This window comes from Thunnus maccoyii, chromosome 6 (genome assembly GCF_910596095.1).
Source record: "Thunnus maccoyii chromosome 6, fThuMac1.1, whole genome shotgun sequence".
NCBI classification, from domain to species: Eukaryota; Metazoa; Chordata; class Actinopteri; order Scombriformes; family Scombridae; genus Thunnus; species Thunnus maccoyii.
This window is the reverse complement of record NC_056538.1, coordinates 18767291-18786893: the sequence shown is the minus strand read 5'-3', so window position 1 is coordinate 18786893 and position 19603 is coordinate 18767291. Positions and strand designations below refer to the sequence as shown.

The window sequence follows — 19603 nt, the reverse complement described above, 5'->3', positions numbered from 1 at the left end:
AAGCTAAATATTTTTCCAAAGATTTAATGATAATTTTTTCACTCTTAGATCTTCCTGTAGTACTCTCACCACCATTCACAGTTCTGTTCTTGTTTTCCAGCGGTGGGTGTATTTCCCTTTTCCTTTGCAGTGTGGGACAGTAATTGTGGAACAATATTATCCATGAACTTTGAAAATCAAGTGTTTTTAGAATATATACTGACTTTTTGAGTGTACATGCTACATACTCAAAACATGCTTAGAATTTGTATGGATGTGGGACACAAATGTGTAGTTTGACGGGGAGAAGTGTGTCTCTTCCTGTGCATATTCCATTCATCCATTCCAGTCAGACAGTAAAATAATGTTGATCTCTTTTTATCCTCATGTAATCATCCTTCTCTATTAGTGTGTGTTCTATTACTCTACAATGTATTAAAATGTTTGCATTAATTTAATTTGAGTGTGACCCATTTTTGTTTGGCTTGTATATTTCTCTGTGTTCAGACTGAGCCAGTTGAGGTGAAGCAGGAGCCAGAGAGGGCAGATTCTCAGGACGTCACTCTTCCCATCTCCATAGTCTACAATGACAATGACACTCTCGCTCATCCCACTGTAAGTTCTCACCTGGAAACCTCTCCCTCTCTGTTTTAGATGTTTCTGATCGCTTCAAAGTCTTCATAAACTGTGGAGCCGAGCTATAACGCAGAGCTTTAAAAGTCCTCTGAGCCAATGAGTAGCCTCCAGTCTTCAGGCAACAGCTTGTCATTTCATCTTTTAGTGCTGTCATGTTTTTATGAGTACGGTGTTTCCCTTTTATTGATTGGCGGAAAAACTTTAGAAACTTTTTTTTGTCTAAAATACCAGTGCTGCTACCAACACCACAACCAATATCACTGCACCACCACCTCTGCATTTTCTGATACACTGCATCATATAGTATAGGATACTGCAGTGTAGTAGATTATAGCCTCCAAACATCATCTCCTCCCCTGCCTGCAGACCAATGATGAAAAACGAGAGGGAAAACTTTAAACTCCAATAACGCTCCCTGGGGCTTCCCAGTCATCTATCTCCACTGGGGAAACTAAGTTATGCCCTGACGTATGCAGATAACCCTCTCACAAACACACATCTAGGTGCGTACAACCCCCCCCCCCCCCCCCCCCCTCCTCTCCTCCGCTCAAATGCACACACATACACACACCCTCAGACAGGCTGATGTATGGTAGCAATATGCCCCAGGCGGGCCCCGGCCCCAGCTCCACTTCCAATTAGAACAGATGAGTCCCATTAGCCCAGCCCAGATACTGTCATCCCACACACACAGCCTCATTAGCACCATGACACCAGTGCAGGGCCGACAGACAAGAACTCACTGGTGTTGAATCTAACACACAGATAACATGCAGTGCAGCTGTAAGCAGCAGCGTACGTTAGGAATGAAGGATCGACGTGGCCGGGGTTGCTCTACAATCTGCATAATAATAGACACATATCATCACATAGATATACAGTATGTACACATAGCCAGCATGTCAACATTATCTCTCACACAAACACACACACTGAATATAGAAACGATCTTCCAATTTTCCCCCTATGTCTCAGCGCCTTGCTCCTCACTCTCATAGTCATTATGTTACTTCCTAATAAACAGATGCCCTCATTCATCAGACACTTGCAGCAGCAGTTTTATAGCCCTCTTACAATCAGTATCATTACTTCTGGTGATGTACTGCGATGAATACAAGTCACATGTGTGGGCCTTTTTCCATCACCAGGCTAATACACTGCTACAGCCGCAAAACTGTCTTGGCTGTACGTTCAAAGTAAAGGTTTTCATCAGGTGCATTTTGAAGTAGATAGCAAGGAAAGACTAAAGATTCTACATTCAAGCTTTCATAGCCATCCAGTCTACTATTACAGCGTCATCACTGTGTCACATGGTTCACGCTGAGGTCACATGGGTGTCAACAGGCAGTCCTGTGCCAGGCGCATGAGCTTACATGGCTCATTCATTTCTGTCACATCCTGGATGTGAGAGGTTTTTAAACATTAGGACTGAGCGGCTATAACACCACAGTTATAATAACTATCGTCAGGAGTGGACTTGTACTAAAAATGACAGGGGACAACGACTTACACTTAGGCGATTCAAAAGAAGCAGTTAAACAAAGAATGTGTCATTGGAGCAAACAAGTTGGTTGACAGAATACTGTACAATACTTTTATGCAAAGGTTCAGGTCCAGGCTTGAGTATATATTATGTATATTATTGTTAGAGTCTGACTGATACAGGATTTTTGAGGCAATCCTGATACACATACATAGATGTTTGAGAGTTTTTAAAAAAAATCTATATAGAGAAGAGGAAGAGAGAGAGGAACTTTATTGTCCACACTATGGAAAATTATCTTTGGTTTCACCATGAAGCACCAAAAAACAACACAAAACTGGACAATTGACAAAACAGGACACCACATCATAAACAATGTCATTTAAAATACATAAATTCAGCAGAAAGTAGTTAAAATGCAAAAACAGTAGAAAATACAGTACAATAAATATGACCATAAAGATGTAACAGCAGATTATTTATTGATTTATTGTTTTACATAAACACATAACATGCAAAGACCTTTTTTTTCCAAACACATCAATTTATCTGATTGAAAATTATGTCATTTTTTTTCTAAATTACCTTGGTAAAATATGTCATCATTACAATAATTTCAGCATATCTGTAGTGCTATTGTTACTTAGTGATACAGATATACTGTATCTGCACTAAACAACCCAGCAGATTTATTGATTTGTGGTTTGTGTGTCCCTTTAAAACACAACCACATTTCCTTTGAAAAGGCTTCAAAGACAAACATCACACACACACAGACAGAGTGGTAGCCATTTTCAGAAGTGTGGTCAATGACTAGGTCACTCAACATTGTGATTTTATACTTTCACATACTATCAGTGCAATTTTACTCTCCAGTACAGTTCAAAGTCCTTTTCAAATCTGCATTTAATGCCCTGACATTTATGAAAAAAATAGTATGATATTCCTTATTTTTCACACTGAAATCTTTATCCATCTGTAACTGCTTTTATGCTTCTTGTCTCTATGCACTCTAAAAAAAAAAATCTCTAAACCACAGTGAAAACAAAAAGCAGTTTTGTTTTCCTGTGTTCTCTTGTACGTTCCCTGTAGTCTTGTTGTTCTTGATGTTGTCAGTATCTTTGTCTTCTTACTAACCTGTCCTCTCTCTGCTGTCCTGCAGTTGTTCATGGACAAGGAAAAGGCCGAGGAGCTGTGGCTCAACAGACTGGTCTCCCTGCGACAGGAGAGGCTCATGGGAAGTCCTGTAACCTAAGGAACACCAAACAGACAGACAAAAGATCCTTCACATTATCTGGATACTTTCTACTCCTCATTCACTCAGTCAAGTTTGCTTTTGTTTTCTTCTGCCCATATCCGTCAAATTCAGTCATCCCAGCATTTCTCAATTCACCTTTATGCTAATTTCTTACACCTATTGTAAAAACTTTGTGTGTTGTGCTTATTATTTTATTACTGTAAATTTTATTCAATTAAAAAATCTGCTGTTCTTTATTTGGCTTTGTTATTTTTTAATGAAGACAGATCTTAGAGTCAGATGAGGTGGTTTGTTTTGCCATGTAGATGTAGCATTTGATACACTTTGTCTTTCGTAATCAACTCAGTAAATAAAGGTGTGATTTTTTTTTTTGAGCGAAAACTGTTTTGTGCTTTTGTGGATGAATGAGATGAATCTGTAAGTGGGGTTAAAGGAAGCTGGCACATATTTGATGAGCAAAATAAGGCTACTGGTTGTCTAACTAAACTAGGTAAAAACACCTCAGTGCCTCATCCAACATTTATAACCTTAATATTTCCGAAATCCTGGCTACGGTCCTGCCTGCCATACAGTAACTTAAAAAAAGTAGCCTGACTCACCCTCACTCTGAGATAACCTTATCTCTTGGGTCTGCATCAGGATTAATTTAAAGCTGGAGAAGACGTCTTCTCACCTGCTCCCAACTGTCCTCTCCTCTTGACCATACTTAATGCTACTTAGTAATTCATGTTTATGTTTTGTTTATTCAATATGGTGTCCTATTGCTGTTATGTCTGAGTAGGGATTCAAGGCGGTGTAGAATCCAGACTCAGGCCTATTTGTGGAACGGCCAGATGGTAAATCTATACTAAGTCTGGGACACAGTGTGTCACTCCCATATTCTCCAAATAGGCTGTGTTGTAATGATATAATAAATAAAGAGTGTAGGGATGATTTGCTTAAAGTAAAGCATACAAATTTAACTTTGCTGTTTGAGCTTTTTCCCAAACCCATGATTTCTCCACACCCTACAATTACCAAAGCAAGCCATGCTTCAGAAACAGAAACAGCTAGATTGCAATTCAATCTTTGAGTAGCCACGTGTGATTTCTTCTTCACCTTAATAATCATTGTGATCCTGAAGTTGTGAATGGGTATAACTTAGTTGTCCATGTATAGAGATTACATAGGCCCCGTGAAGTACAGTTAGATATGCACGCAGCTAATATGGTGACCTGCACAGGGAAGATAAGAAAACTCGAGTTTGATGAGAAATTTCTAGAGTGCCGTTGTCATGGCGGCCACCCACAACACACGGCCGGTGTAGTTACAGTTCAAAGCTCCGAATAACCAGCCAATCAGAGGGCCGAGTTCGCCTCACGTGGCCGGTGTCAGCGTGAGTTTGGTTCTAAATCAAATTGGGTTCCACCTCCATAGTGACAGTACCTACCCACCGAGGCTGAGCGGCAGAGCTGGGACACCTGCGGCGGACACGGATTATCATTATTATTATTTGAAAACATTCATCTCAGTTTTTTGTTTACAGCTTTAAAATCCGTGGAAATGTTCAACAGTAACATCAGGGAGTTTGATGAGGATCCGTTCTTCTCGTGAGTTGCTGAACCGTTGTATTAAAGCCAATAAGCCAATATAACGGTTTTGGCATATGAGTTGATATTGTAACTAACTTTAGCTAGGCTGTTAGCATCATGTATCAGTGCATCAAATTTAGTTTATCACGGGGATAAACCGTTTTTAGTGGGTATATCCCAGTCAAGAAAGGTTATAAATATATAGATAACCCAGACAAATTCAAATGTGTGTCCACAAGCTAATAATAAAATTAGTTAACGCAAATCCTAAGATAAAGACTAACGTTATTTTTTTTATGGCTAACGTTAAGTAAATAAGTGAGTTTCTGCAGAAAATGTCAACCTAAGTCCCACTTTCCATCATTATTTTTCTGTAAAACTGGACTTTGGCCAAATTTTGATTGAATTTATTTAGCCTTGACCTTTTGCAATCTATAAAAGTGTTTATTTATGTAACTAAACTGCAGATTGAAAATGTATGTCAAAGTCGTGATTAGGTATAACCTCATTATGTAGTGCAGCATTATTTTATGTCCATCCATGTATCTTTTTCGATGCTTGTGACAAGTTTGTATCATTTAGAAAGGAGGTGGTTTTTTAAGTAAATTTTTCGTAATATATGTTAATTACAGTCAGCAGTAAGTAAGACTGAAGAACTCAGTACAATTTAGAGAAAGTAATCAGTAATGTACTGTTTTTGAGAAACTCACATAGTCACTTTCACTTATTGTATGAGTGGACACCTGCTGAGTTAGTGTGACCACACTTGACCCGACTTTTAAGAGGAGTGTAAGGGTGGCTGAAATTATTTTAGGTGTCCTGTTTATTTTAGTGGGTTGTGTTAATTGAAGAATTTATCCCTAATGAACTCCAAACTGACATAGGTGATAGGAGTCACTCTTAAATGTATGAACAAAGTGCCTTTCTCTCCAGGAACCTTCATCATGGTTTGCAGTCCTCATCATTGTCCAGCAGAGAATTCCTTAGTGAATTTTGAGATTCACTTTGTCTTTACTTCTTCATCTCCTGCAGGGATCCATTCCATGCCCACAGGGATCATATGCGGCACATGATGCGTAGCTTCTCTGAGCCGTTCGGCTGGCCCATGTTGCCGAGTTTAATGGATGGGAGAAACCATGGTCGCGCCATGGCAGAACAGCCCAGCTCATCCCAGGCACTGAGGAGCCAACACAGGGTGAGAACATGCATTTCTAGAGGCACCTTTTCAGTGTGAGATGTTGGTCTACTCTTGGACAGAAGTAAAACACAGCCCAAGCTCTACCAAGTGTATTACACTACCCATGTGTTTACAGACCCATGACTGACTAAATGATGTAGGACGCAGCCCCTGCTTCAGCAGTTCTTTGTGTTTGCTCTTATGGTGCAGCCTTATGACCTTATAACCACAGAAGATTAGCGTTTGGAGGAAGTGCCAAGTTTACTAAGGTTATAGTGGAAGCTGGCCACTGGCAGCGTAACTGGAGCGGCATTCACTGAGGTATGGGGCCATGTGAGTCTCTGGTTTAGTGGAAGGGCAACCCCCTTGGCCTCTTTGGACAGTTATATCTAGCCCTGAGGACCCCTATTTATAGTGCATTGTTCCACTGACACACTGCTTTCTTGCAAATACAAGCACAAACTTCTTCAACACTCACACCAATAGGACCTTGGAGAATTCTGCTTTGCTCTGCTGAGATAAGCTGCGGCTGAAAATAACAGTTTATTTTGATATTGTGCTAGTTGATCTACTGGTAGTTGTATTTTTAACCTTTTGAACAACAGAACAGCATATAGTTTGTCTTCAAATACGACTTCTTCCCCATAAATCTTGGATTTTATACATGGCTCTTATTAGCTAGGTATAACGTAAAAGTATGATGGTTAAAGATTACTTGTGGTCTTATTGTTTCCTCCACAGCATTATGATGTTGATTTTACAGGCTGGCATTGCCAAGGCAGGCAGCAGGATAGTTTTGGTCTGCCATGTTCTGCACCCGTTAACCTTTCCCAAATCAGCCCCTGCACTGCTCATTCATCCTTGCTAAGTCAAATTTAGTCCCTGTCACCTGCTTTAATCCCACTACCTCATGAGGGCCTGTATATTTATCCTTGATAATGACTTAAATCAGAAGCCTAGCCCCAATAGCCAGCAACTTGATTCCTCTTAATTAACATCATGCCATTAACTAGCTAATGCCAGCTGAGGAGGAGCACTGAGTACTTGACTGATGACCTCAGTGACAGCGGGTGAACTTGAGCTACACTGCAAAATGTCCATCCAAACAACGTATTTAATCTAATATGAAGCAACATACTGTATATGTGTATGATTCAAAACAACAGGATAGTATGAAGATTCGATTATGTGTCAGGTGGAGAGTTTTTTACAGCACACTAACAAGGTTCTTGTGAGAGTTTTGTAGTTTAAACAAAAAAAAGATGTCTACAGCAGCCTGATCCCTTAAAAATCTTTATTAATAGTCACTAAACAGAATACTTACTGTATGGTAATGGAATTAGGGCTAACTGAATTACCACAAGGATCCATTTTTTTCCCATAGAACTCTGCTCTCTAGCTTTCACACACACACACACACACACACACTCATTTATCTGAAGATAAGGAGCCATTCTCTGGTGTCCAGCAGTGGTCAGAGGGCTGAATCTCTGGTGCTGCGTTGTTGGCTTTGTAAAGCCATGTATGTGTGGATGTCATGGACACTCTGTTTTTTTCATTGTTGCTCTTTTGGTCCATCTGTTTGGCAGAACGTGCCTTGGCAGTGCTGGCGCATTAGCAGCTAGATGACAGACAGCTCACTCTCATGCTGCTCTCCAATATCACAGGCACAAATGTGCACACAAAACACACACATATAGTATTGAATTATACTATTACACCCACTCGCAGCATGCAAAATAACACTGGCATGCTGACACACACAAATATGCACACACACTGGCCACATAACGCCTGAAAGTTTCTACTTCTTGTATTAGATTGCATTAGATTCTCAGAGGGAAAATAAGCCCCTTCTTACTGTCCAAGGCTGCTACGAGTTCTCACTTTTCCCATTCTGCCGAGTATATCCTTGAGCCGCTTCATATCATCTTTCAAAGCTCACAGTCATCTGGCCAATTGTTTGTAAAAGCACCTCTTAAGTTAGATGAGCATAACTGGTTGCACTAGGGATGGGAAAAGGTTGTAACGACTCGAGCATAGCCAGAGCTGATATAGTCTTAGCTGTCGATTTATACCCTTTAAAGTCAGACTTTCCTCCTGCTCTAGCACACTGCAAAAATAAAGTGAAAAAAAGTTTGTCAGTGTGAAAGATCCCCTCACTAACATCACCACAATCAGTTTAAGTGCCTCCTCATTTCCTCTATGGTCTTTTAGGTCTACAGTAAGAGCAGAAATCTAACAGAATGCCTCCAACTCCCTGGAGGTGTACACCTTCCTAGGAGTCCTAAATTGCAGCACCGCCCCTCTTTCCCCTTTAAGTATGGATCACATGTACAGTTCAAGTCCCCTTATGGCGTGACTCACAGCCCCCCAAGGAGCAGGAGCAGCATGCCTCAGAAGGCGTAGCGGCAGGTTCAATATCAGATTGAGGGAGAGAAGAGGATGTCAATCTGCAGTAGTCCAGACAGCCTAAAATAATGTGTTAAAGACCACTGGGTTCCTTATGTTGTACCCCCAATCTCTCCTCTGCTCAACCCGGCCCAGTCTAAATATAATGCCGTCAGATATGTAACTGGCATTTATTAGTTCATAGATGCCACTCTGGGATAAAATTGGCCGTCAGGCTTCATAGATACTGGTCAGGAGTGTTTTACATCAGTTTGACCTTTGAAAAGAGCTGAGAGAGCAGCTCTGGACTCTTCGACCCCTGTTAGATCCCTGTCCTGGCTGGACCATCCCGCCCTCTGCAGCCTTCCTAGAATGAAGCTCAGTTTCAGTGTTAAACCTGCGCTAATCTCCGGCAATGCGACCCAATTACGCATGGAACACAAGTCATTCAACACCCCACTGATTACGCACAATACCCCCCGCACATCCCACCCACAGCAAATACACACATACACACATAGTGATAGCTGTTGAGATGCTTATCTGGGGCCGCAGGGTCATAAACACCTGCGGTTTGGGCCCAGAGAACACATGGTCTGACTGAAGGCTGCAGGCTGCTCCCTCCTCACTGGTCTGTTACTCCCCAGAAGGTTCATGGCCTTGAAGGGTTGTGCTTAAGGCCATGTGGAGAGCTCTGTGAAGCTGTGTCAAGGGCTTAGTGACCGATGTAAGACAAGCTAACAACAAACCAGCAGCTTACTGGCAACAATCTTAACAAACATGCAAAAAATTCTACCCTAGTTTTATGTGTGTGTTTGTGTGTGTGTGTGTGTGTGTGTGTGTGTTTGTAACATCACGCGATACAAATACAAAACTATTCTACGTTGCTTAACTGGTGTTGTTTGTTTCAGGATATGAGCCGATCATTGTTGCCCTTTGGCAGTATGGACAACACGGTCAGTAGATTCCTGTGCTGTTCAACTACACCATCATATGAGTTTCTCATTTAAACCCATGCTTGCCAAGTGCATGCTTGCATGCTCTAACACTTAAACTCCCTCTGTCTTTTACTTATTGACTGACATAAGCCTGTGTCTTCTGAAGTGGTCTGTAAAACAGTTACAGTGTTTCCTCTACAGTACGTTCACTGCAAACTTTCAATATCATGCCAAGTCCTGGTATATTGGGGTAAATGTCTCATCATCATATTGCCAGCAAATGTTTTTACTCAGTAATTGTTTAAGCTTGAGCCTGACTGGAACTACACTAACTTCTTACATGTACTTTTTGAGGCCACCAGTACCTTAACAATGTGTAGGCTGTATGATATATAATATGTGTGTATAGGCAAGTTGTCAATGCAAAAAATATATAAAATACTTTCTGAAAATGTTTTAACAGTGTATCTGCTAAAGGTTTACCTCTCAAATGAGATAACAACTCTTTAAAACAGATCTTTTTCATCGAGAGAAGTGTTTTTAATCGGCCAGTACATGGAACAATGGAAACTTACAGTAGCTTGTGTACATTGTGTCTGATTTTATGTGCTAATTGCCTAATCTTTTCCCAATATCAGGATTTGTTGCAGGCATTTGAAAAGTCAGAAATGCTGGAGTTCCTGTCCTCAGGTCAGGATATAATAATAATATTTAAATCTAAAAGAGGTTGGTTACATTTTACAGAAAGTATTTACAGGTTTGCTAACAATACTTCTAGTGGAAACACTGTGACCAATGTGTGAAATGATGGTGTCATGGTTGTTCTTTGAGTTTTGTGAGATCTACATGCACCAATTACTTGCACCATCATCATTCTTGTTCCTTTGACTTGCCACAAAATAAAAGATTGTGTTTCAGTAAGATAATCCAAAATGTAACCCTGGTTCTTGTTATAAGTCTGAAATATTTTACAAGGAGGCAACCACAGTGAATGTGTTTTTTAAAATTCTAGTTCTGTTTTAATGACGACTTTCTTGGCTGATGATGCAGGTGTTTCTTCTAAATTTTGGTCCATTTTAACAGACAAAAACTAATTGAACATGAAGATATTTCAAATGTGAGCCAATTTGATACGCATGGTGCTGTGCATTTATGTAATAATGTCAGTGATTAATTGTCAGACTAAACTGAAGGTTAATCAATGTAATCACTTCTTCAGATTCAGTCTGAGGAAGCGCTGGGCAACATGTGTTGCTCTTGTCAGTGTTAACAAAAGAACCTTGATGATATTTTTACAGGCTGAATGTGCAGTCTCCAACATAAACACTTACATGTTCATTGTGCAGTTTCCAGCACCTCCAGCCCTGAAGTACATGCTGCATGCAAAGCTTTTTCCTCTATTTCTGTGATTAGATTTTGTATTTTATTTCGAATAATAAAGGGGCAGTTTACAAGGTAGTCAAACAAATATTACAATCAAGATTTTTTAAGATATCATCTGATTTGTTAAACAACCTGCAGTGAAATGCCAGAAAAATAGAAAGACCTGTACAGTCTAATATAATCCAATGCAACAGCCCTGCAATAGATACAACCTTTATTAAACATGCAATTACTGACCATTGATACATTTAACACAGTACCTTTAAACTATTTAATGCTGATATGATTAGCTTCTGGTAAAAGCAACACAGAACTGGAATAAGTTGGCCCCCTAAATTAGTAAGAGATAAGAAGTAGCATGTTTATTCGCATGCTGGATTTTGTTTGTACTGTAGGTTTATTATGAATGTTACTAGGTCACATATGGTGAAGTGACCAAATGTGAATGTCCTGGTTATAGTCTCAAACAGCACACATGGAAGACACTTATAGCACACTACTCTTTGCATATATGTTTGTTCACATGATGGAGCTGTTTATGAGCTGATAATGCCTAGTGACCAGGTGGCATATGAGCCCAGCCATTAAACTGGTCCCATCTCTGGCTGTTCTTTTCCATCTGTTTGTGTGCAGGACCTGATGAGGAACCCCTTCGGCATGTTTGACAACATGATGTCCAACATGAGGAACAGGGTGGACGATATGCACAGAAACACTGTGAGTTCACTCATGTAATGATTTTGTGTTCTCATCCTTATCTTTCTGCTGCTCATGTACTGTTGTGGTACATAAACTATAGCTGCCTAACACTGTGTGTGTGTGTGTGTGTGTGTGTGTGTGTGTGTGTGTGTGTTTGTGTTTTGTGTGTGTGTGCCAGGAGAACACAGCTTCAAACACCCACTCATTCAGCTCCTCATCAGTCATGACATATTCAAAGGTGGGAAATGGGCCTCCTAAGGTCTTCCAGGCAACCTCATCGACACGCTGTGCCCCAGGAGGGGTAAGTATCTGATCACATGTGCTACTATATAACACCACAGTACACTGGAATACAGTGTATATATAGTAAATAATGTTTTATCATCAGATTAAGGAGACCCGGCGAGCAGTCAAAGACTCGGAGAGTGGTCTGGAGAAGATGTCCATTGGTCACCACATCCAGGACAGGGGACACGTAGTTGAGAAGAAATTCAACAAGAAAACAGGAGAGAAGGAGTTCAACCAGGACTTCCAGAATTTGGATGAATGTATGTCTGTACATTGTTTTACCATTACATGAATAGAAAAGATTTGAAATGTCACAAGGCCATCTTTGGCATTTTTTTTAGGTTTCTGTGGTTCACTCAGTGGACTTTGCAGGCCATCAGTTCACAGACAGAATGTTTCCTAACACGATCCTTATCTTCCACCCATAGCTGAAGCACAAACTTTTGACGAAGAGTTTCAGCAGGAGTTGTCCAAGTTTCAACCATCTGGCCCCATGTCTCACCTGGGGGAGCCGCAACTACGTGGTGTTCAGCGGGCAGCCCTCACCGGTCCTCAGCAGGCCACCAGGTCAGTAGTACATGATCAGACACCATGTACTGTTGAAGACAAGCTAGAATCTGCAGTTCAGGATCAAATGACAAACAAGTGGAGATACTTACTTACTGTGACCCCACTTGGGCATAGGCCACCAACAAATGCTCTCCAGGCATTCCAGTCCTGGGCCAATTTCTCCAGCTGTCCCCATGTATGGCCAGTTCTCTTCATGTCTGCCTCCAGGTCACAGCGTCCGTGTTTCTATGTCGAACGTCTTTGCATAGTCAATAAAGTTGACATAGAGAGGTGAGTTCCACTCCAGTGACTGTTCCAGAATGAATGATATGCAGCTTTGTAATCCGGTCAGTGTAGGACCTGTTCTTGCAAAAGCCAGCTTGTTGGTCTCGGAACTGGGGATTGACGGCATCTGTCATCCTGTTCAGGAGGACTCTCTTGAAAGTCTGGGATGGACAGCGGTGTTATCCTCCTGTAGTTAGAACAGGAACTATGGTCACTTCTCTTCAGGAGCTTGATGAGGTACCCCTCCTACCACTCTGATAGGACTTGCTCCTCATCCCAGATGTTTATGAATAGGGGGTAGAGCATTGCCACGCTGGTCTCAACATCAGCTTTCAGTGCTTCTGCCAGAATGTTGTCTGGCGCTGCAGACTTCTTGTTCATCAGTTGTTTGATGGCCTTGCGGATCTCCTCTTTAGAAGGTGCACTGCAATCAATCGGCAGATCACTGTCAGCTGGCTGGATATCCACTGGGTTCTGTGGGACTGGTCTGTTCAAAAGTTCTTTGAAATGCTCTACCCATCTACATTTCTTTTCTTCCACATCTGGAATTGTCTTCCCATCCTTGCCCCTCACTGGCCTCTCTGTCAGTCTGCTACTTTCTAGAAAGCTTCTTGATGGTGACATACAGGTCCCTCATGTCGCCATGGCGAGCTGCTTCTTCTTCCTCTGCTGCCAGCATCTCCATGTAGTTCCTCTTGTCTGCCCTGATATTCCTCGACAGTCCCATTCACTTCTATGTACTCTTCTTGGGCTTTGGCCTTTCTGGCTCGTGTGCGACTGTTGTTTACTGCCACCGCCTTCTTTTTCCTCTCCTTAATCCCTTTCAAGGTCTCTGATGGGATCCATTTCTTGTGGCTGTGTTTCTTGGTGCCTAGCACTTACTGGCATGTTGATGTCACTGCTTCTTTTATACCCTGCCACTTCTCGTCAATGGTCTCTTCCTCTAGCAGCTCTTGTAAGACCTGGAACTTGTTTGAGAGCGTGATCTCAAACTCTTCTGACCTGGCTGCTTCTTTCAGAAATGTGGTATTATACCTCTGGCATTGGCTGGTCTTCCCAATCCAATTTCTCCAGTTTCAACTTTATATGGGCAACCAGGAGATAATGGTCCAAAGCAACATCAGCTCCACATTTGACGCACACATCTTGAAGAGATCTTCTGAACCTTTTCCCAGTGCACACATGCTCGATTTGGTTCTCCATCGACAGGTCTGGTGATACTCAAGTAGCCTTGTGTATCCTTCTGTGATGGAAGAAACTCCCGCCAATGACTACGTTGCTTGTGGCACACAGGTCGGCGATTCTCTCCCTGTTCTCATTCATCTTGCCTCATTTAGTTTACCATCATTGTTAATAACTTCTTTTCTCATTTTAATTTATTATCAATAACACTCTGTATTGTGTTCTGTTGTAATCTTTTTCTTGCGAGGACCCCAGGAAGACTAGCGGTCATTAAAGCAGTCATTAGCAGCTAATGGGGATCCTAATAAAACAATAAAACAAACAAACAATCTCGCCCAAACCCTGCCACCCCATGATCTCCTCATAACCCCGGTTGTTGCTGCCAATCTTGGCGTTGAAGTTGCCCAAGTGGGGATGGTTGACACATTATGCTCTGTAAAATATGTTATCATAGTAGGCTAATAAGCTTTTGAACTGTGTTTATTTAATTTCTCTCTTTTGTGTTTTCCACAGAGAACAACCAAAGGCCACGGCTGTGGGTAAAAGCAACATGAATTGCTCGACAAAGCAGTAAAAACATTGTTCTGTCTGTATGCTTATTAAAGTCCTTCAAGCATTACACATTACACTCTGGTGCTCTGTACTCATATATACACCCCAGTCTCATCAACATGAAAGACAGAATCAGAAGGCACTGACCCGCAATTTGAAATATTTAAGAGCTTTTATCTGTGATTTTACATATTTTGGCCCAATTGCATACATTTTATATTACTGCTGCCCATTTTTACCAACTTGCAGAGAACTGAAACCTGCTGGAGATGGCTGTTCCATTACAGTGGACATTTGATCTGCTCTTTTGGGGTCAGCTTGCTTCTGCCATCTCACTGTTGACATTTTGAATCTCAGCATGGTTCACAGCTGAGTATGAAAACAAACAGAAGAATGCCAAGACATACAGGGTTTGGGGAAGCACTATAGCTAGTCAGGAATTGTATCTTTAAGGTCTCTGCTAGTTAATTTTATGCCATAGTGGGATTAAGCTAAAATCATGGCAGTTCAAACATAGAAAAAAATGAAAATCCTATGGTATGCTTTGGAGAATAGTGACAGTAATGTGAGATAAATGTGATTTATGGGCTGTAGAACATGCAAAACCAGCGATGACAGAATTATTACTTGTAGTGGCTGATAGAGAATCACAATAATGGTACAAAGGGTCCTTATTCTTTCACACCAACCAGGAAACCAAAGGGATCATTAGTATTTCTATGGATGTAGTGGGGTTGAAACAAATTAAAATAAGCCAATACAACATAAGAAAGGAGGGTTCATAGACACTACTTGCACTACGAGCAATGAATTCATAACATTTTGCATCCGATGAATAGAATTTGTTCTATGATTTGTCAAATTATGTCATTTTTATAATGCAACTAGCCACAAAATGTAGTGACTCATTTACTGACTCGTTTGAAATCCACTAATGCACTTACACTATGTCTAAATTGTCTGTTTGTAATTATATTGTCTAGTATCTGATGTTCTAGATATATGTATTTTATCTGCTGTAATCTTTGTAAAAAGAAAAATAATAAGCTTCCCTTTTTATATTGTTACTTTGGTTTCTCTTGTTTTTCATCTGATGAACTCAGCGCTGCATAGCACAAACTCTTGACAATGTCTGGATTATTCTCTAGCTTTGTTCTTGTATATTTTTTCAAGCTTTAAAAATAAGTTTTATGTCAACACAGACTATCATCTAAAAATAAAAATGTAAAAATAAGATGATAAATCTGGTGTTTTGTTTTATTATATCTATTGTACTCACTGATAAGAAATAAAGAAAGAAGCTAGTCACAACTTAAAAATATTAGTTTATGCCTGCAGAGGGTCTATGAGAACATGAGCCTGTATTGTAATGAACCTCTTGTTGTGCTTGTTTGGTAATGACCCAGGGTAGTATTTTTGGATCTAAGCACTTGTCAGTAGCTCAGATTGGTCTGAGATGTTACACAGCTGCAAGCCCACCAGGCTCCCCGCTCACGTGCTGCTGTATCAGACTTCATTAATTCCTTTCTCCAACATATGATAGGAAGGAACCTCTTACCCATATACTACAGCTCAACAAGGATCCAAGTATATACTGAATTTATTCCAGGAATACAGAGCATGCAGACAAAAATGGCACGCTCCCCTAGTATGTTTACGTAACATGGATGAGCCACTTGAGAACTTCTCAGGGTGCTGAAAGTTAACTCAGTGGTCATACTTGTTTTATGCCTCTCTGGTTTGTCATGTGACAAGAGGAAACATATTGGAGAAAAGTTTGCACAATCTCATAACCTCTCCTTCCCCCTGCAAAAAGTCTTCTCTTTAAATTCCTCAGGGTTTTACCGGGCTACTATTCTGTCACCCCATTATATGAACATTATTGCTTTTATAAGAGTTAAACAGGACACTAGTTTTACAGAATCTTCCAACAATAAAGAGCTTTGCTATTACTTGCATGTTATGTATGTTTACAGATCTCTTTTATTAAGAAGAAACTTTACTCTGCTGCCACTGTAAATTTTGAGTCTTTAACTCTGATATTTTAAAATTATTTTACTAATTCCAGCACTCAATCTTTTAAAAATTTAATGCTGACAAATAAAAGAGTAAAATTAAACCATGTTTTTGTTTTTATAAAAGTCAAATGAAGATAATCCTCTGGGAATTGGCTGCAGGATTTTCTTTTATAATTCCCCCTTAGATTTTATTTTCTCACCACACTACCTGCATCTACATGGGCTTCTGTGCTTATAAATCATGGTTTCATTTAAAAACCTTTCATCAGATAAAGAGGATAATGATGGATAGTCTCTTTTGCATCTTGAATAATAATAATGAGAAAACCCCAGTATCAGTAGAAAGGTTTTAATAGTCAATACAAATAAGCTACAAAAGACTTGTGAATATTGAGTTGGCAGTTACAACTTTGCCACCACCTGCTGGTCATCTTAGAACATGACTTTTTGTCAGGAATATTTACACAGCGTTAACAAGGAACATAAATTATTTAAAAAAACAAAACAAAACTAAATACACAGGATCTTGAGCATTAAACAGCAAATGTGAAATTCCAAAAAGTCACCGGATGCATAAAGGGTTGGGATAGTCAGTCCAGGTCTACATGATTCCCTGAGGCTGTCCTTTTCCTGCAATCTTCTTGGAACACTCCAGCAGAGCGTTATGGATATCTTTGGCGCAGGAGATCTGAGACTTGATCATGCCAAGGTACTGGGCATAAGACATGGACTCTGTCTGCACTGTGTCTGGTTTGGTGGCTGTTGGAACCAGGTTGGGTGAATGTTTGGCACTGTCGATGCTCTGGGAGAGGCACTCGTATGCCAGCCGCTGCACAGAGGACAGAAAAAGATGAGATTGTGTTTTCAGTTGTAAGTGTTGGTATAGTATGTGGTGTGTTAGACTGTTCAGCTACATGTCCTTGAGGTTTCACCAATATCATTTTTCAAGAGAAAGTGAAAAACCCTCTAAACAACATTTAGACTACAGGACAGGAAAACTTAAAAAAACACTTAACTAAATTTCTACTTCACTGATTTTTTGGATTATCTTGATGTATTTGTCTCAGTAATTACACACATTTTTATATACATACTGTATCCTACAGTGTATACCTTTACATTTGTGTATATACTATCTTCTAGCAAGGCTCTATTCATCTGTGTTCACTCCATTTATGACAAGGACACAGAATTAGGGTTGAAAATCAGTTTGTTTTCAGGTGGGTTGACAGTAGAGCTGCAATGATTCATCGATTAATCGATTAGTCGATTGAGAGAAAATTAATAATTGATAATTGAAGAATTGGGTAGGTCTTTTTTTTTTTTTTTTTTACAAAAATGACAAATATTTGATGTTTCAGGTTCTCAAATTTAAGAATTTGCTGCTTCTCTTGGTCTCACATTATAGTAAATTAAATATCTTTGGGTTTTGGACAGTTGGTTGGACAAAATAAGACATTTAATGACGTCGCGTTGGGCTGTAGGAAATTGTGATGGATATTTTTCACTGTTTTTTGGCGTTTTGTAGACCAAAAAAATAACTGGAAGATTAATCGATAATTTAAATAATCGTTAGTTGCAGCTACAGTTGACAGTTCCCTAAAATATGGTGACTCATTCACCACCTATTGAATGTTAAGGTACATTTATATTTAGCTCTTAGACACTTGAGCATTATTCATTTACCAAAATTAGCAGTATTACTGAGCACTTGAATTAATGAATTAAAGAGACAAGGTTGACATAAATAAATAAGGGAACTTTCTTCTCAGCTGTGGAGATCACTGACTGCCAGAATCCAGTACAGGATCTGTCCCAGCTCAACAAACATACTTTTGATGATATGTGTGTACTTTGTGTATTTAAGTCTTACCAAACACAGCTCCAGTTGATCGCAAAGGGCATAAAACTCCTCCAGGCTTTTGTCAAAGCGCTGAACGGTGGCGTCGCTACTTTTGCTAAACCAAAAGAAACAAAAGACACATTCAAAAATTAGAAACAACTTTCTTTCAGGTCCATTGCTGTAAACGTTCCCCCCCAATCAGGCTACTTACATGCCGTTGTCTATTGACGTATTGTGGGCCAAATTCAGAGATGCAATCTTCATTAAATTCTAAGATAAAGAAAAGGCTTTAAGTTAAAGCATAATGTTCCAAATCTTTAATTTATCTCTCAAAATTAAGAACTTGGACTGTGAAATCGTTAGCACAGCAACTTTATCTATTGTGACATTTTAGGGCATTTTCGGTTTTAGCTTTTAGCTTGATGCGGGAACAATTACCTGCAGACTTTCTTTCAGCTGTGGAATAAGCATTTTAAATCTATGAACAGGATCAAAGTCTTGCTGTTGACTCAACTGCTGCTGCTGTTGTTGTTGTAATGTGGCAGACTGTTGTAATCCGGGCTGAGACATCGGCACACCGGGTTGCTGCTGTTGGGAAGCCATCTTGACCGGCTACAACTGCGTAATTTTTTTCCCCCCACCCGTATTCTGCAAAGACCCGCCCCTCCTCTGCCTCGGGTTGGCTCTGACTCTTGATATTCTTACCCTAACCCAATCATGTCACTCTTCATGCCTAAATTTAACCAACCAAACCAACGAAGGCAACGAGTACTAGCCAATCAGAGGCAGAGTAGGGCGGGTCTTCACGAAATGCGGGTGGGAAGCCGGAAGAAGAATAACATAGCCGGTTCTTCGTTTGCAAATTAAAAGCGCTTTTTGAACTACACAGATTTAAATTTTGCAGTATTTATTTCATTTCATTTCATTCTCTTCAATTTAAAATTTAAACCTGTATAAATCTCTTATCACCTGGAATATATTTTACATATTTTTATTGTAATTGTTATTCAGGATTATTTAATTTTGTGTATATGTTTAACTGTTATGCACCACAACACCACGGCAAATTTCCGTATGTGAAAACCTGCTTGGCAATAAACCTGGTTCTGATAACTGATAACCGATAACCATAACCGAATATCCGTAATAATAATAGTAATAATAATGTTATTTATATAATATGAGCAATAAATTAAAGGTGGTTCTCTACAGTGAATGCCTACTTTAAGTGTAAATATTTTAATTGTATAATCCGAATAAACTTTTACTCAAACTTTTAATTCAGGACTTCCACTGTTAATGAAGACTATTTGTTAATAATTAATTGTTTTTAAAAGTAATTTTGTTTGCCATAAAGTATTTAATTTGGTT

General features: G+C 39.9%; 3 protein-coding genes across 8 annotated transcripts in view; 2 read left to right on the top strand and 1 right to left on the bottom strand.

The window, feature by feature from the left end:
- The window catches only part of rsrc1 (arginine/serine-rich coiled-coil 1), a 226724-nt gene extending 223132 nt beyond the window's left edge, over positions 1 to 3592 (top strand). For all 5 annotated transcript variants that reach the window (XM_042413936.1, XM_042413939.1, XM_042413937.1 and 2 more), the window contains 2 exons: positions 487 to 594; positions 3261 to 3592. In XM_042413936.1, coding sequence (XP_042269870.1) covers positions 487 to 594; positions 3261 to 3353 — 201 coding nt within the window. In that variant the 3' untranslated portion in view covers positions 3354 to 3592. The remainder of the gene's footprint in view (positions 1 to 486; positions 595 to 3260) is intronic.
- A 1171-nt stretch (positions 3593 to 4763) lies between these two features.
- On the top strand, positions 4764 to 15605 carry mlf1 (myeloid leukemia factor 1). Of its 2 annotated transcripts, XM_042415025.1 has the most exons (8): positions 4764 to 4945; positions 5960 to 6122; positions 9407 to 9451; positions 11450 to 11533; positions 11694 to 11816; positions 11904 to 12063; positions 12232 to 12370; positions 14333 to 15605. In XM_042415025.1, exons 1-8 carry the CDS (start codon positions 4899 to 4901, stop codon positions 14391 to 14393), a joined length of 822 nt encoding a protein of 273 aa, XP_042270959.1. In that variant the 5' UTR covers positions 4764 to 4898; the 3' UTR covers positions 14394 to 15605. The 2 variants fall into 2 exon arrangements, with proteins under 2 accessions (XP_042270959.1, XP_042270960.1); XM_042415026.1 differs by lacking the exon at positions 9407 to 9451 and having other exon boundaries at positions 4765 to 4945.
- A 1117-nt stretch (positions 15606 to 16722) lies between these two features.
- On the bottom strand, positions 16723 to 18864 carry med29 (mediator complex subunit 29). Its single transcript, XM_042414511.1, has 4 exons — positions 18671 to 18864; positions 18444 to 18502; positions 18263 to 18347; positions 16723 to 17218 (listed from the first exon to the last, which is right to left on the bottom strand). The coding sequence occupies exons 1-4, from the start codon at positions 18833 to 18835 to the stop codon at positions 16991 to 16993; spliced, it is 537 nt and encodes a 178-aa protein (XP_042270445.1). The 5' UTR covers positions 18836 to 18864; the 3' UTR covers positions 16723 to 16990.
- Between the last annotated feature and the right edge of the window lie 739 nt (positions 18865 to 19603).